Source organism: Anser cygnoides, chromosome 12, assembly GCF_040182565.1.
Source record: "Anser cygnoides isolate HZ-2024a breed goose chromosome 12, Taihu_goose_T2T_genome, whole genome shotgun sequence".
NCBI classification, from domain to species: domain Eukaryota; kingdom Metazoa; phylum Chordata; class Aves; order Anseriformes; family Anatidae; genus Anser; species Anser cygnoides.
This window is the reverse complement of record NC_089884.1, coordinates 3,111,918-3,135,590: the sequence shown is the minus strand read 5'-3', so window position 1 is coordinate 3,135,590 and position 23,673 is coordinate 3,111,918. Positions and strand designations below refer to the sequence as shown.

The 23,673-nt window shown below is 53.4% G+C and overlaps 2 protein-coding genes across 2 annotated transcripts; both read right to left on the bottom strand.

The window, feature by feature from the left end:
• Positions 1-5,282: 5,282 nt before the first annotated feature.
• FOXL1 (forkhead box L1) lies at positions 5,283-9,688 on the bottom strand. Its single transcript, XM_067004419.1, has one exon. It carries the CDS (start codon positions 9,067-9,069, stop codon positions 8,131-8,133), a length of 939 nt encoding a protein of 312 aa, XP_066860520.1. The 5' UTR covers positions 9,070-9,688; the 3' UTR covers positions 5,283-8,130.
• Positions 9,689-14,964: 5,276 nt separating this feature from the next.
• FOXC2 (forkhead box C2) lies at positions 14,965-17,972 on the bottom strand. The gene has a single exon (XM_048075185.2). It carries the CDS (start codon positions 17,383-17,385, stop codon positions 15,925-15,927), a length of 1,461 nt encoding a protein of 486 aa, XP_047931142.1. The 5' UTR covers positions 17,386-17,972; the 3' UTR covers positions 14,965-15,924.
• Positions 17,973-23,673: the final 5,701 nt, after the last annotated feature.

The following is a 23,673-nucleotide window of genomic DNA, read 5'->3' as shown; positions in this document are numbered from 1 at the left end:
CAGACCTATTCCAAATATAAGCTATAGCAATGTATAAAAGTGTTTCTCATTGGTGTAATTGGGTCAACATGAATGACTTGGCTCTCCTCCTTTCTCAGTGACTATAATTATATCAGTGCAAAGCTGGATACATGAGCTTCAATTTGTAGTAAAGCACATGATGGACAAAAGTGAAGGTAACTCTTCCAGATCTTCGTGAGGAAAGAGATTTTCTGGGACCCTAGTTTGGTGGCTTATAACAAGCCTTTGCAAATTTCTTTACTTAGTACCTGAGCTTGGGGAAGCAACTGCAGGGCTGTTATTAAGTCACATCGCTAGCAGTCCACTTGGGACTCCCTGGTCTAAGTCCACAGCAGAAGGAAAACAATGAGGTCTTCCCTCCACTGCAGCACAACCCAACCAAAAACGGCTTGGAAGAAAAACAAAAAGAGCTTTTGGGGCAAGTTTAGAGAGAACTCTGTTCAGACAAAAGGGGTTTATTGCCCTTGCCAAGCAGGCTGACAGCTTGTCTGGAAGAAGCAATATCTGCTGTGGGTGGATTTCCTCTCCCCTGATTCTCTAAAGTACAGACCTCATATCAGCTGGTCATCCAGCTTCTCCGCACATAACCAAGGGGTGATTTTATCTCCCTAAAGATTGGGCTCGTGGTCATTGGAAGATCTACTCTCTGACGGTGTTTTGCTTTCCTGGAAAATTAGGGAGAAAGCCTGGGTGGCTAGCTTAGATCAGGTGTTGAGCTGTCAGATGACTCGTGTTGATTGAGATGAAATCCACACAAACTGCCCTGCTTAGGCTTGCATGAGTAATGACAGAGAGGTAAAGAGATCTCTGGGAAGTAGCATCCCCACCTCTGGGCTTTGATGTTTGAGGATATGACCATGATATTTTTATACAACTTGTACCTGAGCCCCGTATTGCCTTTGGGGCTCAGATTGCTGTGGTGGGAACAAGAAAATCTCTGTCTGCTGAGCTCAAAAAGCACTGTTTGGGGATGCTCTTACCATGACGGGATCTGGCGGATCGCTGAGCTGATGTTCCTACAAAGAACTCCAGGAAAACCTCACTCATGTGAAGTTCTTGCAAAAAGGAGAAGAATATTGCTTCCCCAATGATGGGCAATTGCTATGATATAAATGGCAAGCGTTGAGATCTGATGTGGCTCCAAACAGTCCTGAGAGAGACACGAGCAGCTCTGCAAGGACCAGGGCTGGTACAGGCAGCGAAGCACAGCAATAGACCCCCCATACACTCAAGGACCAGCTCTGCCAGTGTTGTAGAAGCGAATGCTGCACAGCTCACATGCACAGAAGATAAAGTAAGAATAAAGACGATGAAATCTCTACCTTCCCCTGTTCTGTGTATCCACCTTTAGGGAGGTAGGTGCTTTCCATTGCCGACTCAGCATCTCACTCGTTAGGTCTCTGCGGTGCTGATAGATGGGTGGATGAGCAGCTGAGACAAGTGGAAAGACAGCACCAGTTTTTGCAATAGATGAAGAGCTCCTTATACACTGCGAGATCACAAATCCATCACATGAAGCCTAATGAGGGGGCCGAGCCAGGACAAATACAACTGTTTAACAGTTTATTTTAACCGTCCAATGAAAATGAAGTAACTTAAAAGGATTCATGTTGCCAACAATCTTTTTTCTTTTTTTTCTTCCTTGCATGGTATTTGTTAGAAATCAGGATTTTCCTTAACTAAATGTCTTGTGGTCTCCTTAGCTTTGTTTCTTAACAGGGTTGTCTTTATGTTAGTTTTCTTTGGCTTCCCAATAGAAGAGTAACAGATTTCTTTTGAAGTTTTTATTGATGAATGAGCTCCTATAAATAACTCTGTGTGGCAGCAGCTTGATCTCAGAGTTTACTCTGGAATAATAGTAGCAATGGGAATGGAGGAAATTTATGGCAGCATGACATGAAATAGTTTAATGGGCTTCATACTGTTTAACTTAATCTTTACAGATGTAAAAACAGAAATACAATTATTTTAACAACTATTATTACATATTGCTTTTGTAATGAAAACAGCGACTTAGTAAGCAACTGAAGATAGATAGTAAAGAATTGAGGGGTCCTCCTCAGTGCAGATCCAGGAATTAGCGTGTAGGGTCCGTGTGTTCCCAAGCCTTCACCTGCAGGGCTGAGAGAGCTCAACCAACCCTGTGACAGTTTTTTCGGGGAAAGGTGGAGGGAAAGGATGGAGATGCTGCTCCAGCCCTCGGATACTGACCTAAAAAAGGATAATTTAATTCCTTACCGTAACAAGTCTGCTCGTCTTCCCTGCATGTGTTTGCCTCATTTCTCTAAGGCAAACTCACATGCCTTAAAGGTGGCCCAGATGTGCCTCTTTTCCCCAGGTGAACTCAGGAAGGTGATGCTGGAAGAAAGGAAAGGAAAAGCTTAAAATCATCTGTCTGCTGTCTATATGGACCGAAGGCTGTAATTTCCAGCAAGGCTGCCTTGTCTCCTGCTTCAATCACCATCCAGCTGAATTAGCTCACGGTAATGTAAATGAGGCCTTTGTAGAGCACCATGTCCTGTGTTTTGCTGTGCTAGGAGTGTAAAAAAGGACTCAAGTAAATGAGCACGCATCCGAACTGTTGCCTGCATCCAGCTCAGGTGAGCCCCAGCACCGCGGAGCAGCTCTGGCGTGGCTCAGCACCATCCGCGGGCAGGATGGCATCGAACCCAGCGAGGACTTCAGCAAGGGGTGGGGGTCAGATCCAGAGTCCTAAGGACTGGGAAGAGCACAGGACCCAATTCCAATGCAAGATTTCCTTTGCAGGGGTTTGGATCTGGCTCGAGGCCAACCGCAGCTCCGCTGAGCTATTCAGTGCTTTGCAAAGAGCTTGAGTAAATATTGAAACATGTTAATGCCCTGTGTAATTTTTATAACAATAGCTGACTGCTATTAGCGTTGTTTCCTCCTTGAGGGAGTGTTCCTTGAAATGGAATTACAATGAAAATTATTAGCATTGTGTTTTAAGCTGTCTGCTTAGTGGGAAATTTGCATTATTCATAAAGCTTTCCAATCCACGGAAATTGCCCGTGCAAGAAATAACTTGCAAATTCTTACTCGATTTCCAAAAATGTGGGAAAGTTTATTTATTTCTCCATGCATTCCTGATTTGCAATGTGCTCTCTAAAAATGTCGCTAAGATTTAGGCTAACCAAGCTCATGCTAAATTTAGCAACTATATTTTAAATAAACATTCTTTACGCTTTACTGAACTGGCTTTGAAGCTGGCTTAAAACAAATTGCGTTCACATGAACATTAACAATGTTTTACTTTGGACTAAGAGAACATCTGAATAAGTAATAACGTATTATTCAGTATAATCTGAAAATGAGATTTAAGGGTTCTAATTCAGCCAATTTAGGAAAGATTCCTATAAGGAATTCTGAATCAGATCAGTATTTATTTTTGGAAGGGCCGGTTCAGTTCTCCTTGACCACACAAAACTTTCTTCTGGTGTCTTATTAGACACTGCGAGCTACGAGCCTCTGTGAAATCAGCTGTGATTTAGCACGCATTGCATTTGAGGAATCTGGCCCATTTTAAAGCACTTAATGATTTGTCTGGATAAAGCACTAAAAATATACTGTAGGGAGCAATTATGCAATGTCCAGACTGATGAATTGCATAACCTCATAGACCTTTTCCATCTGTAACTTCTCTCATCCTGTGATCTTGTCTTCTTGGTCTTTCATTGAAAATCAAGTATGCGATCTGTTTAATATCCAAAATGCCGTCTCCCAGGAGACCTGTTTTCTGGGTGTGCGGGGCTATGAATCAAGCAACGGAGCAGATCCTCCTGCCCTCTTGTTTCTGGAATTGACAGCTCTTTACAACAGGCTGAAGAGCAATTAGCAGGAGGCCAGAGGGTTTTGGTGTGAAAAGGGATGTTCTCTCCAGTGCGTGTCCTCCTTGGGAAAGGATGAAGGAAAAAGGAATTATTAAAAGGGACCAAAATGAAATAGAAGCAGCTACAAAGTCCCTTTGGGTTGTGTCACCTTGAAATCAGGCATGTGCAGCCAGGAACTTTGAGTGACAAGTCCTGAAAGCGGCTTCTGCACATATGTAAATACTTGATGTTTTATATATATATAAATATACGTGTATATACGCTGTGGGACCAACTTTAAGAGGACACACGCAGTGTGAATTTCAAGATTGGAAGCCCCATTTATGAGAAATAAAACTCCTGAACTGTTTTAATAGGCTGCTATGCAGCGTTTTCAGTTCCCCTCATTGGAAACCTGTGTTCGGAGCAAGGCTGCTCCGAGACCTGAAGAGGTCCGCCACAAACCTCTTCCAGCTCTTCTGTGCTCCAACGAGTTAAAATTGGCTGCAGAGCTCGGCGACGTGAAACCTTGCTCAGCTGGGAGAGGTCATTCCTCCCCGGAGGAACGGAAAAGCATATATATCGCCCACACAAGGAGTATGCTGTTTATACTGCATCATAGGCTATTTTCTCCTTTTTCTTCGCAGTATTGCAGACTTGTGTTTATAGCCAAGCCCAAGAGGTTGGGAAAGCAAAAGGGGGGAGATTCCAGGGATGAGTTAAATACTGGGTGGCAGTTTTGTGTTTGGCAGCTGTTTTTGTTTTTTTTTTTGGTTGTGGAACAGGTGTGAAACCATTGACATTGAATATTTGCAGCTTGTCAGGCCCTTTGTATTTGTAGGACACGGTGTCTGTTTTGTACGGCGCAGCACCAAGATTTGGGTGATGTGCAGAGGAATCGAGGACATTCAGCCCCATGCAGATGCCAGGTACTGGCATACTGATAGGCACACTTCTTTCTCAGCACCAAACTGCAGTTGTTTTTATTGTACCATTAGTTCTGCTCTTCTATATATAAACATATGACGTGCAAAAGCCTTGTGTGGTTAGTCATTCTGCGAGCTGGCAACAAGACCCTTTTTCTCAGTATTCATCTCCTGCAAATTACACCGATGGCCTGATCCCAATTAATTCCGAGTTGCCACTCAGAGCTATTTACTTGGTTCTGAGTTCACGCGAGTTAGAGTCACCCTTGTGCAGAACACATGAAGCCTGTTAATTTTTCTCTCCCAAGTGAAACCAAACTCAGGCCTGGTGTAGCTTTTAAATACTGCAGCTGGGCTCGGTCCCACTCCACTCTAACAAAACAGACATAAAACCAAATGTCACTGTGAGCAAAGCTTCAAGGAAACAAACTCCTATCACGCAGAAAAGGTTAAATCCCCCCAAAACACGCCTGTGACAAAAACATACAAGTCAAGCTGCAGTACAACTTCAGTTTTATTCCTTCAGGTGTTTTTTATTTCTTTTTTTATTTTGAGCAGGGTCTGCCCTTGTACATAAAGGGCTTCGAGGTGGAGGCTATCAGTGAAGGAAATGGTCGCAGTGGCTGCTGATGGTTACCCCGTGCACCTGGATACACCTGTGTGAGCAGGAAAAACCCAGGCAGCAGGACCAAAAAGGTATTTTGGGAGCTGGAATAGGATCTGAGAGGTCCCAGGACTGGGGCACCACAGGTCGGGGGCCAAGTTAGGAAAAAGGGATCCAGCCAAGGCTGGAGACACGGATAAAAACATGTGATGGGACTGCCCGGGGGGGCTTTAGTGGATTTTTCTTTGCATGTGGCTGTCCCCACACTCTGTGCACACAGAAGCAAATGGCCACTTGCCAGCGTACCCTGGAGGTGTGCAAATTCCCAGGGACCATGCCCTGTGCAGCTGCAATGGGAGAGCTCTCCCCGGGGCGGGTGGGAACATCTGCTGTGTGTCAGGAGGGGCTTCACTCACAAAGAAAAAGGGTTTTCTGTCTATAAACTGCCTTGTGACTGAGAGCACGAATAGTCATCCGGGGGCAAAACCCTTCCTCAGGCCAGGCTGAAGGGGGACGAAGGATCCAGCATCTCTGCTGTGGGACCAAGCTCTGGAGCTTGATGGAGACCTGGCCTCATGCATCCTCAGAGGCAGGATTAACCCCCCCGTTTCCCACGCGTGACCAAGCCCTATGACATGCAAGCAGCTGGGGGGGGGGGGAGGGATGATGGGAGGTCTCAAGGCACCACTGGGCAAGAACTAACCCTGACCTCCCTGCCCCTGCTGCTTCATATGGGTGATGTTAGCACCCAGCCTCCACAGGGCTTGTTCAAACCCTCCTAGTAAGGCTGCCATTTATTTAACTTGCTCCAGTGCCTGTCTGTAATTACACAGGAGTGGCACTGCAGGGACAAGGGAATTGATGAACCCTCCCAGCACGTGCCCAGCTCTGTAGGTGACGGTGGGAGCACAAGTGGCTTTGCGCGGGCAGTGACACCTTCACTATCACAAGATTGTCCTGATGTGGTGCCATAGCTTTAAAAAATGGACTCGATTGTTATTTAAACAGAAATTACCAGAAATAGGAAGCATATAGTGAATGTTATTTTTTCTATCTTGCAAATCTATATAAATATTTCCCCTGTCCTTTTTTTTTCTCCTTTTTTTCTTTTTTTCGTTGAGGGTGTTGGCACACTCCTGGGAAAAGCTGTATCTGTATCTGCCCAGGGATCCACCTGTGAGCATCTTCCTTTTGGGAAACTCCACATCATTCCCACCTTTCAGGGATTTTCTGTACTTCCCCACCTGAGAGCTCTTTGCTTCGTGTTGATCTGAGCCCTGCTAAGCTCCTGGTCCAAATGTCAAGGCAGGCAGGCGAGGTGTTAGGTGCCGGCCATCCTCTGGAAAAGCTGACCCACAGCTCACCTGAGAAACCAGACTTCCATAGCCCAGGTAAGGCCATGAGAAGGGGTGGGATGGAGGGAGGAGAGAGACAGAATCACTTCAGGAAATACGAGATCACAGTTACAAGAAACATGTCACTCCCCAAGCCCCTGTATTTCTCCTGAGTCCCCTTTTACCTCCTCCTGGCAGCGTCACCCCACCAGGCTGCACGAGGTGATGGGAGTTTGACAACGCATCAGCCACGGTCCTGGACCAAATGCTTTTATTGGATATAGATTGGTTTCATAATGAAAATTGAGAATATAGACTTTTTTTTTTTCCAGAAGGGCATTTATCCATTAATATACAGAAAGCCTCTATCATGGCAAAAAAAAAAAAAAAAAAAAAAAAATATTCCTGATTGCTCCTAAAGAGTCTTGATTTTTCTTTCTTTAAGAAAAGAAAAGAAAAAAAAAAAAACTTTGAGAAACATAGTTGATGGTTTCTGTTGGTTTGTGTTTTTTTTTCCTGGTAGTTGTCCGGGTTGTTAACACAGCTCCTTTGAAATGCCAAGACCAGCCTCCACAACCCGGCTTCAGTCTTTTTTGGTCAGAAGCAACCGATCCCAGCCACCCAGGGAAACGGGCCGCTTCTCCACGTTCAAAACGTCTTTGCTCATCCGTGCCCCCTCTCCACGGCCACATGAGCGAGACAGAAGTGAGACACCACTATCGCGATACTCAAGAAGCACAAGTGCTGGGCAGGAAAACAGCTTGCGTTAACGTCGTGAGTTATATACAGTGCTGAGTCAAAGCAAGCAGGACTGCGCAGAATGAGCCTGGATTATTTTGTCTGCCCTTGTTTCAGCTCTGGTTACTCTGGTTACCTGCCTTTTACCCACTCGGAGGGCTGGGCTGAACTCAGGAGCGATGGTGTGCAGCAGGCCCCCATGGGTACGCGTGGCAAAGCAAATCTCAGCCCCCTTCCGTGAGAATAAAAGGGGCGGTTTGGGTTTTCAAAAGGAAAAAATAAAGAAAAAATAAAAAAAATAAAGAAAACTGGAGACCAGAGGGGGGTGGCAGAAAGCAGGTCTAAGAAACGTGATGGATGCAAAGGCAAAAGCCGCAGAGCAAAGCCTGCAGGGCGTGGAGGCCAGCGTGGGACCCCCCCCAGTGCCCCCTCTCTGCGCCTCCGCCACCGAGGTGAAAAGAAAACCGCTTTACCTTGCACAGTCGATCTGGTGGGGGGGGCTGGGGGGTGGGGAGAAGCAATCCCTAAGGAGCTCTCCGCAGCGAGACGTGCCTTGAAAATGCCCTGAAATCCTGAGTCACCTCTAAGAGCGTTTTTTGGTCTTTTACCCGCGTGGCGAGGTCCGAGTCCGGGCTCTGCCCTCCAGCGAGCAGCGAGGGGGCTGGAGGGGTGGGGGGCACCTACTGGAAATTCAGTACGGCCTCGGAGAAGTGGAGAGGGAAGCAGGAGAGGAAGGGGATGCCGATGTGGTAGAGCCTGCCGTGCACCTGGGAGTCGAGCATGAGGGAGGCGTTGAGGGCCGGCCCGAAGCCCCCGCTGGCGACCAGGGAGCCGCCGAGGCAACCGACGGGGCTCTCCCGGGCCTTGGGGGCTGCCCCGGGGGGGGGCTGCCGCAACCCCTGGGCGAGGATGCTCTCGATGCTGAAGCTGCGACCCCGAGGACCGCTCTTGAGAGCCGGGGGGGCGGCGGGCGGCCCCCCGGAGGCGGCGGGAGCCCGGGGGGCGGCGGCGGAGGAGCAGCGGGGGGGTCTCCCGGGGGCAACCCCTTCTTCCCCCCCCCCACCGGCAGCCGGTCCCGGAGCCCCTTCGTCGCCCGAGTCCGCCGCCGGGCTGTGCCCCGCTCCGCTCCCCTTGGCCCGCTTGGGCTCGTCGGGGCGGCCGCCGTCGGGGGGCACGGCGCCGCTCCGAGCCTCCGGGGGCCCCGCGGCTTTGGGCTTCCTCTTCCTCCGTCGGTAGTTGCCGTTCTCGAACATGTCCAAGCAGCGAGGGTCCAGGGTCCAGTAGCTGCCCTTGCCCGGCCTCCCCTTCTCCCGGGGCACCTTGACGAAGCAGTCGTTGAGGGAGAGGTTGTGGCGGATGCTGTTCTGCCAGCCCTGCTTGTTGTCGTGGTAGAAGGGGAAGCGGTCCATGATGAACTGGTAGATGCCGCTCAGGGTCACCTTCTGCTCCGGAGCCTCCTTGATGGCCATGGCGATGAGGGCGATGTAGCTGTAGGGGGGTTTCTGCGGGGGGTCCTGCCGGGAGAGAGCGCCGCTGGGGGCGAAGCCCAGCGCGGCCGGGAGGTAGAGCATGGACGGGCTGCCCATGGGGGAGAGGTGGCTGCCGTAGAGGTGGCTCATGGCCGGCGGGCGTGGAGCTCCGGGTCTTCCCCCTCGGAGCCCAGCGAAGGGCCAGGGCAGGGCAGGAACCTGGGGCGAGTCCGCCGGGGAGCTATTTGTGCGAGCTCAGATCCCAGCCCTGCCTCAACGAGCTCGCTCTGCCTCTGTCCCTGCTTCATAGCTCTTAAAAAAAAAAAAAAAAAAAAAGGAAAAAAAAAAAAAAGGAGGGGGGGGAGAAGTTAAATAATTGTTGTAAGTTTGCTATTATATGTTGACTTAGCACTGGAAAATAAATTGTCTCTGATAAACAGTCGTTTGTGTTCTCAGCCCACCCACATTAATTAAAATTTCATTGCTACAAAACTCCAAGCTCTCTCCACGTGTCTTGCTGGTACCAGCCAATGGTCTCCGGGTTATTCCTTCATTTGTTTATAGAATTAGTCTGTTGATAAGTCTGCCCACCCAAGTCGAATCAAGCTGTGTTTATTTGGAAAAATTTCCGGGCACCCAATATATAAACGCACTGATCTGATGTTTGAAATATCACGTCCACCCTTTGACGCTGTAAGCACACACAGCAGAGCAGGATGTGCACTGCTGGAGCTCGGGGAGGAGCGGGCGAGGATCCCCGCAGGAAAACGGGGGCATTAACCAAAAAAATAAAAAAAAAATAAAAAAAAAAATAAAATGGAGAGAAAAGGAAGAAAACCGGATCGAGGAGAGGAGAAAGCAGCGCTGCGGAGGGGAGGAAGGAGCAGGGGACTCCCTGCCGGAGGAAGGGCTCTGTGCGGGGGCCAGGTGCGGAGCGGCTCCGGGCCGGAGGCCGCAGTCTCCCCGTCGAGGACCGGCTGGGGGCGGAGGCCGGGCCCGGCCCTGGCCCCCCCCGTGGCCGGCGAGCGCCGTGCGGGCAGGGGCCGAGCCGGGAGAGACGCCCGGGGGCTGCAGCGAGCTTCAGACAAGGGGAATTTGGCAGGCGCGGGGAGGAGGGTCAGTATTTGTGAATGCGGGCCTGTTGCTTTATATTATGTACTTTCCTGTTTATAACAAGGAGGGGGATTATAACAACTTTACAAGTGCACACAGCTGGCCGGTGCTTACATTAGGAATTTGTGATGCTCTTTTTCTGTATAAACGTCCAGGTTTGGGTCTGTGTTTTCTGTTGTTGGATTTTTTTTTTTTATTTTTTTTTTTAATTTACTGATGTAACAGCTTTAATCCGAAGCCCTGAGGTATTCCGATGCGGTTGGAGGTGTCGGCTCTTTCCCCAGGCCACCGCGGCTCAGACCTGCGTTAGAGCCGGCGGTGAAGCATCATTTCTCCGGGGGAGGGAAGAGGAGGCAGGGGATGGGGGGTGTATGGGTGTGTGCCCCCCCGTTATAGGGCCGTGGAAATAAAGGGAGGGTTTCAGGAGAGGGAACGCCAGCACGGGAGATGCTCCCTCCCTGGTTATTTAAGGAGGGGAGCAAGATCTGCCCGGCCCTGGCCGTGCCCCCCCTCTCCTCCCGTCGGGTTTCTCGCCCACCTCTGCCGTTTCCCCGAGCAGTGCAGAGGGCGAGGGGCTTTCACCCCCGGGCAGAAATCTAACGGGATTTTTATGGGGCCGCAAACGATCCCAAAACCTATAAAGCACCATCACCAGTCCGGGATGCGCAGCCGGACTGCCCAGGGAGGTGGCTTCTGTCGGGGAGAGGGGCTCGGGGCTCTCCTCGCTCACTGGCTCGTCCCAGGCAGGTGGGGAAGGGGAAAAGGAGAGGGGGGGGATTAAACCCACCCCGCTAACACCGCCCTTGCGGGGACGCCGCATCCCTCCCCCGCGCCGCGCACACCCGCCGGCCCCCGGCACGCCATCCGGCGTGCCATAAATGCAATAAAAGCCCAGAAAAATCAAAGCAGAAGGAGGGCTCGGAGGGAGGAGCGCCTCGAGAGTGGGGACCAGCATTGCCGGGCAGTCTCCCCCCCACACACACACCCCCCCCCGGTAGCATCCTCAGCGGGGAGGGATGGTGCAGAGCCCGGCTGCTCTCACCTGCTCGACGCTCCCGCAGGGCAGCGAGCCGGGGCCGAGGGTCGTCTCCCACCCCCCCCCTCCGCACAGCCCCACCTCGGGGAATCCCCCCGCTCCCAAGCCACCCCAAACACGGGTTAATAAAACAATAAATACTCGCGTGGACTGCAGGAGACGGGCACGCGGGCTCTCCCGAGCTCCCTCCCCCAGGAAAATTGTTGCTTCCTCCTCCCCCCACCCCCCCCACCCCCCCGGTAGGAAATCCTTGGAGGCGGGGATGCGGCTTTTCTGTCTGCTCCTTCTTCCCAGCCCATGTGCTGCCTGGTGTCTCTCTCCTGCCAGCGGCATCTCCGCGTTATCTGCCCGGGAGCAGCCCCCTCGGACGTGCCTGCAGCCGAGGCGGCTCTGACGGCTGCGGGGTGGCCGGGGAAGCGAGCGGACGAGAGCGAGCAACGCTGCGGAGAAGGATTTTTGTTGTTTTGTTGATGTTGTTGTTCTTCCCCTGAGCGGAAGAAATGCGGAGCCGGCGACGGAGGCGCTCCTGGACGTGTTTCCCCTCCTCTCCAGCTGACAGGCCCCTTTTAAAGCAGCAGCGAGGAGCGCTCCCGCCCGGGGATCCCGGGGGGAGAGGGGGATAAATCAGTGCTCCCCGCTCCCGCCGCAGCCCGTAATGGTGGGGAACGGGGGATAAATAAATCAGTGCTCCCCGCTCCCTCCACGGCCCATAGCGGTGGGGAACGGGGGATAAATAAATCAGCGCTCCCCGCTCCCTCCACGGCCCATAGCGGTGGGGAACGGGGGATAAATCAGTGCTTCCCACTCCCTCCACGGCCCGTAGCGGTGGGGAAGGGGGATAAATCAGTGCTTCCCACTCCCTCCACGGCCCATAGCGGTGGGGAACGGGGATAAATCAGTGCTCCCCACTCCCTCCGCAGCCCATACTGGTGGGGAACTGGGGATAAATAAACCAGTGCTCCCCACTCCCCCCGCGGCCCGCCCCGCCGCAGGGTCCGGGCCCGTCCAGCCCTTGGCAGAGCGGTTTCGGAAGGGGTTAAACCCCCCCGCAGGTTTACCAGCGGCAGTGGCTTTCGGCTTGCCCCAGCCCCTTGCCCCAGCCCCTTCCTCCTTCTGACAGATGCGAGCAGCCCTGAGCCACAGCCAAGCGCCCACCCCTCGCCCCGGGTGCTCGGCGCTGTACAGTTGCAAAGTCGCTCGAAATGGGCACAGTTTGGGGGTACATTTCTTTATCTCCTGGCCTCTCACTGCCTGGTATGGACAGTCTGCAAAGTCCCCTCCGAAGTGACAAAAGACCTAGCGGCCTTGCCCCAAAAGCTCCTGTCCGATGCCTTCCCACGGCGCCCTGCCGAGCTCTAGGGGATTTAGGATGGCGTGGAGGGAAGGCAGACAGCTCCGTGCCCAGGCCTGTGCAGAGGTCGGAGACTTTCCTAAAGGCAGTGAGTTTTAACCGGGTCCTGCAGCTCTTGGGAAAGGCGCTCTCGGCCGGGGCACGGTGACCGCCGGCGTGGGGACATTCCCGGCAGCGCCGCGGGGACGAGCTGGGAAACCGCCGGCCCTTCCCCTCCCGAGCCCCGCAGCTGTCTGGGCTCTCAGACAGGTTTGCAAAACCGTAGGCTGATGGCAAAGCAGCAAGAAAAACCCATCCACCATCCTCATCCGCTGCCCGGAACCGCGCTGGGCCCCGTCCCGGAGCATCCTTCAGCTTCAGCCAGCCCCGCTGGGGCTAAGCTTGGTCCCCGGACCTGCTTGGGCGGGGGGGGAGGGTGCTCTGGGGGTGCTTCAGCTGCAAACGTTGTCCTAAGGACGTGGTGGTGGATTATTTGGGGTGGGCAAAGATGCATCAGGGCCGTCACAAGGCCGTAGGCGCTGCCCTGTGCCTTCCTCCTTCCTTCCTTCCTCCCCCTCTGCCTCGGGCTGAAGTCACCTGTCGCGACAAACGCCTATCGCGGCATTGAACCCCATAGCTCGGCTTCTAAATGCAGCCACGGAAAGATGCCTGAGCCCCGCGCTCCTCGCCTCGCCTGCAAAATGAGCCCCAAAAGCGCTCCCCTCGGAAAGGCCGGGGGCTCGGGGAAAGGGGCAGACGAGGTCTGACACCCCCCCTCCCCAGGACACAGGGTGGGGGCTCAGCAAAGGGACCTGAGCCCCCAGCCTCCTCCGAGGGGGGAGCCGGGAGGCCGCCCTGCCCCGGATGCTCTTCCCGGCTGGGGGGAAGGCCTGATCCTGCAGGAAGCAAGCTCCCGAGCTCCTTGCTCTCAGCACCTTCGCGAGGGCTTTTCTTTTTCTGCCAGGCTGCTGAAATCCTGCCGCCCCACGACGGCAGCACAGCGGGGATGGGGGATAGGGCTTGGGAACACCGCACACCCCACCGGGCAGAGCCTTCTCCCCCTCTTTACATCCCTCCAGGATTATTGCCGACATCGGCTGCTGGTGGCAGTGTAAAGGCCACCTAGCCCTGAAAAACCCAGCCGGCACCGGAGGGGGGTAGCTACGGGCTGGGCTGGGGGGGCTGGCCCCCTCCCTGCTGCTTCCGTCGGGGCTGCCCCTCGCCGGGACGGGGGCGAGGCAGCAAAACCAAACGGGGGTGAAAGGGGACCCCCAAACCCTGCTGCAGCCCGGCCGTGTCCCCCAGGAACTGTCCAGCAGCAGCACGGGGGGGGGGGGACACAGAGCAGGGCAGGTCCCCGCCCGCTGCTCCCCAGCCTGTGGAGAAGAAAACCTGCGAGGAAACACAGGGCTGAACCCGGGGAAGAAATCTTCCCCGCTTTATATTTTTGTTATTATTTTTTACCTTCTTCCTCTTTGAAATAGCTCTTCGGATTTTGTTGCAAGAAAAAAAAAAAAAAAAGGAAAAAAGAAAAACTACCCTCTGAGAGCCAGGAAAAAGGGCAAGAGTTTTACAAGAATGTTCCTTAAAATACAGATCAAGTGAGTGTCGGACATTTTTTCTCATTTCAAACCGAGAGTTTCTGTGCCTCTTGCCAGCTTTCCAGCGCATGCGAAATGTACCCGATCAAACCCAATTTATGTCATCGATTTTAACAGCCTCCCGCGAGCAGAAGGGGCTCCGCGACCCGGCCACGGCGACACGGGACATGGGGGCGGCGGGGGGGGGGGTGGAAAGGGAAAAGGGGGAGGTGGCCCCGGCAGCCGGGCAAGGAGCCGGGCTTACAAACCCTGGGAAAGAAGCGGAGTTTTTTCCCCCCCCCACGAAGCCCGCAGCATGCCGTTAGCATCGCTGCCCCCGGCTGAAGTTGCTTTAACAGGTTGGTTCGGGGGGAAGGGGGGGGACGGAGGGGGGGGGAAAAAAAAAAAAAAAAAGCCGGCCCTAAAAGCGGCTTAGGTAGATAACGAGAAGGTCAAACCCATGCAAACCTTCAGACGGGAGGGGATTTAAAAGCTGTAAAACGATTCCTAAAAGAACTTCCCGCATTATTCCTAGACTCCGCGGCGAGCTGGGGTTTAAGCGAGAGCTCTTCTCACCCGTCCCTGCTCGCAGCCCTTCGGGTTTCCTTAAAAGAGGGGAATTGGGGTTTTTTTTTTTTTTTTTTTTTTTTTTTTTTTGCCCCGTGTGGAAGCAGCTGCAAAGCGGAGCCCGGGCCTATGATGCAGGGACAGGGCAAGAGGAAAGGCAGCGGCAGCAATCCGAAACCCCTGGGGCCTGGGAAATGCCCCGCCGCAGGGGCTGGGGCGGAGGGAGAGCGGCCCCACAGCACCCAACAGCCCCCAAAATAATCGGAACGAGCCCTCGTGCTGCAGGAAAAGGACTTGGTTTGGGAAAAGAAAAAAAAAAAAGAAAAAAAAAGCAACGAGTGCCACGTTTTTCCGCGCGAAGGAAAGGTGGAGGGAGAAAACTTGCAAAAAACACGTATATACACACACAAGCGCCAGACTTGGAGCAGAAAAAACAGCATGGATTTATTTTAAGGTAAGTACAACAATTAAGACCACATAAGACAAACGAACTTTGAAGCAGGTTAAAGCAAATAGTCCTTAGGAATGGTCAAGGTGAAATCTATTATACAAAACATCACACGTCGTAAATAATAATAAAAAAAGTATCAGATACTTTGTCTTTTTCTTTCAAAAAAAATCCACCAGCAAAAAATAAATTATTTCCTCGTCTTGCGCAAAGAAGAGCTCTAAAACGAAAGAAACTCTATTGCATAATTGTACAGAGAAGAAGAAGAAATCACTTGTCATTAATTTGGAAGTTAGGAGTCGTTGGGCGCGACAAAAATAATCCAGTGAACTCAACTTTAAATATTATATTAATGGCTCTGAAAATTAGCCTGATTAGAAATCCACACATTTTTTACAGCACAACAGAGAACTTAAAAAATACCCAGGACATATATTTATATATATATATTTATATACTTTTTTTCTTTAAAATCGTATAAATGGTCGTTGCGATATTGGTCCATAACTTATTTTCTGAGACCCCCTATACTTTAGCATATAAAATTTGCCACTTTGTTTAGATAGACATATATATATATAATTTGTTTTTTTTTTTTAATTTTATTTTTTTTTTTTTAGGAGAGATCCCCTTTTCAAGTAAAATTTACTTGCATTTCAGGAGGCCCGAAGGGGGGGGGGGGGGGGGTAGGGGGAAAGGAGGGGGGCTTGGGATCTCCAAACGCCGTGGCTCGCAGGTCCACGGAGAGGTTGTGAGGTCTGTCCTCAGTCTGAAGGGTTTGGTGTGGTTTTATTTCACCTGATTTTCGATTTTTTTTGGGGGGGGGAATTGTTATTATCGGTTTTTTTTTTTTCCTTTTTTTTTTTTCCTTTCATTTTTTTGGGGGTTTTGTTTTGAGGCTTGCCCTAGAGGGGAGGGGGGCGGTGGCTACTCAGTACTTAGTGCAGTCGTAGGAGTAGGGGGCGGCGTGGCGGTATAGGGACGGCGCGGACCTGTAGGGGAGCTGACAGGCGGAGTTGCTGCTCACCTGGTGCTCGCTGAGCGAGGCGCTCTCCATGCCGAGCCGGTGCGACGTGAACATTTCCCGGACGTTGGGGAAAGTCTGCTGCTGGGTGCCGAAAGTGTGCCCGGGCAGGTGGCTCAGCTCGGCTCCGTGATTGAGGTACCACGAGGCTGCCGGTTGCGCCGCCCCCCCGCCGTGGGGATGCCCGGCTCCCAGCGCTCCCTCCTGCCCCGACGGCAGGCTCAGGGCGCCCAGGGGCGACGGGGCGCCCGTGGGGTGCTCGGCCAGGCCTTCCTCCAGCGGCGCTGGGGGCACGCACATGTGGCCCGGCCTCTCGCCGCTGTACAGGCTCATGGCCCTCATGCTGCAGTGGTAGCTCCCACTAGCGTCCAGCGCCTGGCTGCACGCCGCGCTGTAACCCGACGGCTGCCCCGACGGCGGGTAGCCCAGCGGCATTGCGGCCCCCGTCCGGCCCGAGGCGGCACTCACCGGGCTCAGATCCCCCGGGGGGGAAGTCCGCAGGGTCATGATGTTCTCCACGCTGAAACCCCCCGGCAGCCCGTTGCCGGCGGGGTGATGCTCGGGCAGGGAGCCCTCGGGGGAGGCGGCGGGAGGCGAGGCGGCGCTGCGGGGGCTGTCCCGCAGGGCCCCGCCGCTGGCCGGGCTCAGCGTCTCCACCTTGGTGATCACCGGCAGCTCCGGCGATGCCGTCTCGCTCTTGATCACCACCTTCTTCTCGGAGGCCGGAGCCGAGGCGGAGGAAGAGGAGGAGGAGGAGGCTTCCTTGGGGAGCTCGGAGCCGGGCAGCCCGGGGGGTTTGGGCTGCTCCTTCAGCAGCCTCTCGCGGGCCTCCTCCTTCTCCTTGGACACGTCCTTCTTCTTGAAGCGGCGCCGGCGGCGCAGGAAGCTGCCGTTCTCGAACATGTTGTAGGAGTCGGGGTCCAGGGTCCAGTAGCTGCCCTTGCCCGGCTTCTTGTCGTCGCGGGGCACCTTGACGAAGCACTCGTTGAGCGAGAGGTTGTGGCGGATGCTGTTCTGCCAGCCCTGCTTGTTCTCGCGGTAGAAGGGGAAGCGGTCCATGATGAACTGGTAAATCCCATTGAGCGTGATCTTCTTGTCGGGGGCGTTCTGGATGGCCATGGTGATGAGGGCGATGTAGCTGTAGGGCGGCTTCACCAGGTCCTTGGGGGCTGCGGGCTGGTGCGGGTGGTAGGGCCCGTAGGAGCGCCCCATGCCCGCCGCGTACTGCTCGGCGTGGCCCGAATAGACGCTCATGGGGTTGCCCATGCCGCCGTACGTCCCCGCCGTCCGGTAGTAGTTCTGCTCGCTCAAATAGGGCACCACTCCCAGGGCGTTGGGGTCCGAGACGGAGTAGCGAGCCTGCATCATGGAGAGGGCTGCCCGCGGGGAGCGGAGCCGCGGGGGAGAGGAAGAGGAGGAGGAAGAGGGGCGCGGGTGGAAGGGCCTCACCCTCGGCAGGGACCCCTCTGCGGAACAAGGAAGAGGGGAGAGAGGGAGAGAGCGAGTCCCGGACACGAGCTGAATCCCAGCGTGTCCTCTAGCAGCGGCGCCGCAGCAGCATCCTTCGGGTCGCCGGGGGCAGGGTGGTCTCTGGCGGCCTCTCCCTCCCTCTTTATGACTGTGATTCTGACCTACACACCTAGCCGTGCCCCGCGGCGGCGGCGGGCGCTGCTGCGGAGCGGGATGCCGACGGGAGGGGAGGGGAAATACGATATTCTCGCGGAAAAAAAAAAAAAAAAAAAAGAATTTAGGAAAAAAAAAATTTAAAAAGGGAGGAAAAAATTAAAAAGAAGAAGAAAAAGCAGCCTTGCGGAAACCCAGTTCTGCTGACAACCAAGCCGCCCGAACTCCTCCCGGAGCCAGCAGCAGCGGCGGCGGCGGCTCCCGGCGGGCGGCGAGGGGTGCGCGGAGCCGCCGAGCTCCCGGCCGCGCTGCGCAGCGTTCAAACCCCGGCCCGCCGCCGCCGCGCTTTTACTCCCCGCTCGCCCCGCCCCGCGCCGCCGCCGCCCGCCAATGGCGTGCCGCGCCGCCGCCGCCGCAGCCAATGGGAGGGAGGCCCCGGGATGCGGTGGCGCGCCGGGCATGGCGCGCGGGCGCGCGCACCCACGCGCGCGGCCACCCTCGCCGTGCTTTAATCTATATATCCAACCCTATAGATAGAGTTTTTCCCCACTTTTTTTTTTTTAACTATTTCTTATTAAAATATCTTTATTCTTGTTAAAATACTTCATTATTAAATACTTCATTCTTATTAAAATACATCATTCCTATTAAAATATTTTATGTCTTAATCTTTTATTACCGCTATTACTACCATTTATTATTATTTCATTAAAAGGGTCCCCGCTTTGCTCCCTGCTCGCCCTCCACTCAGCCCATTTTTTTTTTTAAACTTTTAAGCCCATTTTCAGCCCGTTGGCTCCCCAGGACCGTGGTTGGGGATCCCACCTCGTTGTGCTCCGTGCCGGCCGGCTCTGCCCCTGCCCCGATACATTTGTTCGCGGTGAAATAGCCTCGCGGCTCCCCGCTTCGATCCGCCGAAGGCCGCCGGTTCCCTCCCCGGTGGCGGTGGAGGAAGGACCCCGTCCCCGCTTTGCCCCCGCTTTGTCCCGTCTTTGCCCCCCGCTCCCGGCCCGATGCCCCCCGGGCCCCGTCCTTGGGGGCTCAGAGGTTCCTCGGCCTCTCCGGGGCACTTTGAGGGGGGGGGTTTTAGTTTTTCCAGTGCTCTTAGGTGGCTTTTTTCGTTCCGGCCGTTGAGGCGGATTTTCTCGTGCATGTGAAATCCGCCCCTCTGCCTCTCTCTAATGAATTCATTAGAGGCAATCAGAGCGGGACAATTAGGGACGCATGGTGGCCAAGTGTAAACTCGGGTGCTTGGGGTTGCTGCCGCGAGGTGCCCCGGGCTGCCCGGCGGAGACATGAAGGTGGGAAAGGGCCAGTTCCCCCCTCCCTCCTGGGCCACGAAAACAGTCACTGCAAAATCGATTCGAGCCCGGAGGGAGCAGATGAGACCGGAGTGAATTCGCTGTCACCTCGGCGGGGCTTCTCCCCGCTGCCTCCCCCAGCCCGGCTGCTCCTGAGCTGATTTCTGAGCTGGGATTTTTTTTTTGCTTTCTCGCCCTGTAATTCCGCCTTTCCCTCCTTGCGATCTGTGGGGCACCGTGAGGCTTTAAAAAATAGATTTTCTATTTTTTTTCCCAAAGCCAGAGAGGGATTTTGCTGGCTGAAATGTCCCTTCCCCGCTTCCAGCCACCGCGGACGGGGCGAGACCGCAGCCGGCTGCGGCCGTGGGAACGCGGCGGGGCCGGCGATTGCCGGCGATTTTCTTCGTAAGAAAGGAAACGATTTTATGCGATTGGCGAAAAAAAAAAATCAGGGGCAGCTCCCCTGCAAGGAGGTACCGCCAAAAATGATCCGCGATGGAAAAGCGTTCGGCAAGTTTTCGTCGGACGCTTCGAAATTGTTATTCGATTTTGATGGAAATAAACGGAAATTTAGCCGGAGGGTTTCATCAACTGTGCAAACGTGCAGGAGATTTTTTTGGGGAAAATAAATACTAAATTCTGCGAGATCTGCTCATATTTTTCTGTTAATCTACGACTATCGAGACAACTTTTTTTTTTTTCTGGAATAATTTGCGAACGACTTCATATTTTCATCTTCGGTTTTCAAAGAAATCATATTTCTCATTAAAAAACTGGGGCTTTTTCTAAGCTTATATAAGCGCACGGGATTTTTTAAACGATGCCACTTTTTAAAAGCCAGCAATTTTTAACTGCAAAAGCTTGACCAAAGCAACCCCGTCCTGCGGCGTCCTAGAGCTGTCCCTTCCTAGAAGCCTGCTCCGCTCTCGAGAAATAACCTGGGTTGAATCTTACCTCTCCTCAGCTGAAAACTTTACCGAGATGAATTGCTACAGAAAACCGAGGAGCGGCCGCGGGGCTTTGCTCGCTGCAGCTGGGAACTTTAGAGAGACTGACAACAAGCTCACAAAAGCCCGAACTTCAACCGCGGGGAGGAAGAAAAAAAAAAAATAAAAAAAGAAAAAAGAAAAAGAAAAATCAGCGGTATGAAACAAAATGCTTCCGAAAGAGGGGAGAGCAGAGAGAAGTCCCTGCGGGCAACAGGCAGGGGCAAGCACTCGCCCCCCGGCCATGGCCCTTTTTTCTTCTCGCCCCCCTCCGGGGCTCCGGCAGCGCCGTTTGCCCGAGTTAAGCCCCCCCCCGGTTTTGCCTTCCAATTCTTTTCTTTGCCTTTTTGTCCCCGGAACCGAGAGCCTCAGCCCCGACGGTGCCGCCCGTCGGGGAATTTTCCCAGCCCGGCTCCCCCCGGCCCGGCCCCGGCGCCCGGTGCCGGCGCTGCCCGGTGCCGGTGCTCGGCGCTGCCGGTGCCGGCGGGCGCTCACCTGCCCGGCGGGAGCACTGCGCGGCGTGTGCTGCCCCCCAGGGGGCACCGGGGGCTCTGCACCGCCCGTCCGGCACCGCACCGGCACCGGCTGCCCGTGGGAGCCGGAGCCGTGCTCCGGGAGAGGAGCCGGAGGGTGAGGGATGGGGAGGAAGGAGAGGGAGAAGAAAGGAGAAGGGGGAAAGGAGAGGCAGAGGGGTGAGGGAGACAGGGGGAGAGGGGGAGAGAGAAAGAGGAAGGGAGGGCGAGAGGGAAAGGGAATGGAGAAGGAACAACGGGTAGATGCGGGACAGTGGCAGAAGGGAGAGAGAAAGATGAGAAAGGGAGGAAGGAAAGGGAACAGAAAGAAAGTGGAAAAAGAAGGAAAGAAGGAAAGGAAGAAAGAGAGAGAGAAAGAGCGAAAATGAAAGAGAGAAAGAAAGAGAGACAAGGAAAGGGAAGGAAAGAAAGAGAAAGGAAAAGGAAAAGAAAAAAAGGAAAAAAGAAGAAAAGAAGAAGAAAAGAAGAAAAGAAGAAAAGAAGAAGAAAAGAAGAAGAAGAAGAAAAGGGAAAGGGAAAGGGAAAGGGAAAGGGAAAGGGAAAGGGAAAGGGAAAGGGAAAGAAAAAGAAAAAGAAAAAAGAAAAAGAAAAAGAAAAAAGGAAAAAAGAAAAAGAAAGCTTTGCCTTGGCAATGCAAACAGTGGCATCACCCCGGCAAAGCCCCACTGATCCTCCTGGCTGTACACTCACACCCCAGTGTCACTTCTGTTCTGGAGACCAGCCCCAGGAAGGGCACCAGGGCACAAACCCCATGGCTGTTCGCAGCAGCAGGTGAGGTTGCTGGGCTCAGGCAGGTTGGTCCGGGCCCTAACATCCCTCCTTTGTGGGGTTATTTAGTAAGCACAATGATTCGGTCACAGGCTGTTTATTCACACATGGAAATCCATTTCACAGTGGTCAGAAATACCAATTGCCAGTACCCCAGTTAATGCACCGCAAGGATGAATTTATCATCAAACCAGCTTGACTTAAAAACTTGCAGCTGATTTTTAATTTCAATATTGAAAATGAACATACGTAGATTAGCATTCATCTTTGGGTACATCCTGTCCGCTTTCTGTGGCTGCCCTTACACGTTCGGTCTGTACTCCAGGGCAAGGACTGCTGCAGCACAAGGAGTTTCTTTCTGCATTGTCCGCAGTGCACCCCGGGGTCTGTAATCCCAGCCTGCGTGAGGCAGGCACTCCCTTTTATAGGGTATTCATAAACTTTGAGAGCTCCAGTTTGTCTTCCGTATGAAATGCTTGGATCCTTTTTTGACCTCTTTCTAGAAGTCAAAAATTTTTGACTTCTTTCTAGAGGTCAAAAATAAAAGACCAGAGTATTTTATTTGGTTTTGTAAAATGAAATCTAGAAGTGATGCAGTCACCTCGAGTGGACTAACTCCATTTACACGGGGTGTTGGTGGCCCTGTACGCTTCCTGCTACAAAGGGACTTCCCAGTGACATCTGTGCGAGCCACGTGAGGCTGTGAGAGCTAATGGGAATGGCTGCATGAAAAAAAAAAGATGCCATGGAAAAGCAATTTGGTGCACACAGGATTTCAGAGCCGTGGAATCAAAGCGGTGAATTGAACCGGTCGAAAAAAAACGCCACCCAGCAGCAGACTCCTAGGGCAAAGTATCCTGATCGCTGCAGAGCCAGCTCGGGCCCCTATTTTTGGGAAGCCAAATCCACGTGTGCGACTGAATGGCCTGCAGGGAGGTTGGAGGGAGCTGTGGGAAGGACCTGAGCCCCCCTGATTGCTATTGCATTAATTGTCACAATGCAGTTGCTCTCACTCGCTTCCCCTTTCCCAGAGGAGAGGAGGAAGAGTGTGTCAGAGCCGCATCCATCCCGGGAGCTGCAGCACGATGATTTTGGGGTGACAGCGGACAGACGGAGAGTGCTGGCTCTTGCAGCCCCGACGGACACGAGGAGAGCTAAATGCCACCCGGTGTCCCAGCATGGTGAGCCCACGTGAGGTCCCTGCACCCTCTCGGGAAGGAGGACGACGCTTCCATTTCCTCTGCCGGCAGCGCAAATCATGAGGCTGACTTACAGAGAGGCCGTAAATTGCTCACCAAAGGCCCAATCCCGAACTCCCCGCTGAGATATCAAAGTCGCTGGGAGTTTTCCGTGAGTAGGAAGTGGAGGAATGAGCTTCAAACATTTAGGCCCAGCTCCACATGGGTGGTCTATTATGCCTGGACGGATTCCCACTGGCTCCAGCAGCACTCGGAGGTAGTGAAAAGGCTCTTCCTAAGCGCACCCCATTGCGGAACCAGGGCTCCGAGTTCTTTCTCCAAATGCTGACGAGGGGTTTCGGTGGGAAGGTGAAGCCCCAGGCTCACCACAGCGTTTAGCCCAAGTCCACGGTATCGGTTTGAGCTTGAAAAACAAATTGTTGGAGGGGGAAAGACTCCCGGGCCCAGTGGAGCCGTGGCCTTTGCTTTGCGCTGTGAAAAAAACAGCTCGGCAACCAACAGCAGCCCCAGAAAGAAAATGCACTTGCATCTGCCCAGCGAAACATCTGCAACTATTCAGAGAAGAGCATCCTAATTTGTTCCGCTTTTTGGGCTGGCAAAGCAACAGTCAGCTCCGGCCGTGGACGTGTATCGGCAGCACCCGAGCCAAGCAGATCAGAAACCGAACCCCAAAGCCATGTCCCATTCTTCCCTGAGAGGCTTTAAGACAAAGCCATGGCTCGTCGCTCCCACAGCCCTCCTGTCCCGCTCTGCTTTTCTCGGGGTGCTTGGGGAATGCATCCGTCCCATAAATAATAAATCGGGCAAATAAATCGTTTGCCATCCCATTATATGTGGGTGAGAAGCGTGCTTCGCAGATGCTGGCGGACCTGGAATCGCACGTAAAGGCTGGGTAGTGCTTTATGTATGACTGGATGACTTTAAATGGAAAAATAACTGATTAAATAGTTGATTTGGGAGTTTGTTTTATGAGAAGTGTGCTTTTTTCCAGGTAAAACATACGACTGAAAGGAAGGCTATGGGATCCTGGGGGGCTGTGCTGCGCCCTGTTTCTGTACATAAGCTCTCCCTGATTTCTGCTGTGAACCTTAAGTCAAAACGCGGCCCCTCGGGGGCTGGCAAAGCACGGGGACATGGCCGGGATTTTGGGGCATGACTCGGGGAAAGGCCCATGGGTTGGGCTTGGGGTTTTCCTCACAGCGTGTGGCACTGCAGAACAGGCTATGGCGGGAGAGGGGGCTTCTCT

What these genes read in the sequence shown, in the direction of transcription:
- FOXC2 (XM_048075185.2), bottom strand. Translation starts at nt 17,385, where the DNA reads ATGATGCAGGCTCGCTACTCCGTCTCGGACCCCAACGCCCTGGGAGTG.
- FOXL1 (XM_067004419.1), bottom strand. Translation starts at nt 9,069, where the DNA reads ATGAGCCACCTCTACGGCAGCCACCTCTCCCCCATGGGCAGCCCGTCC.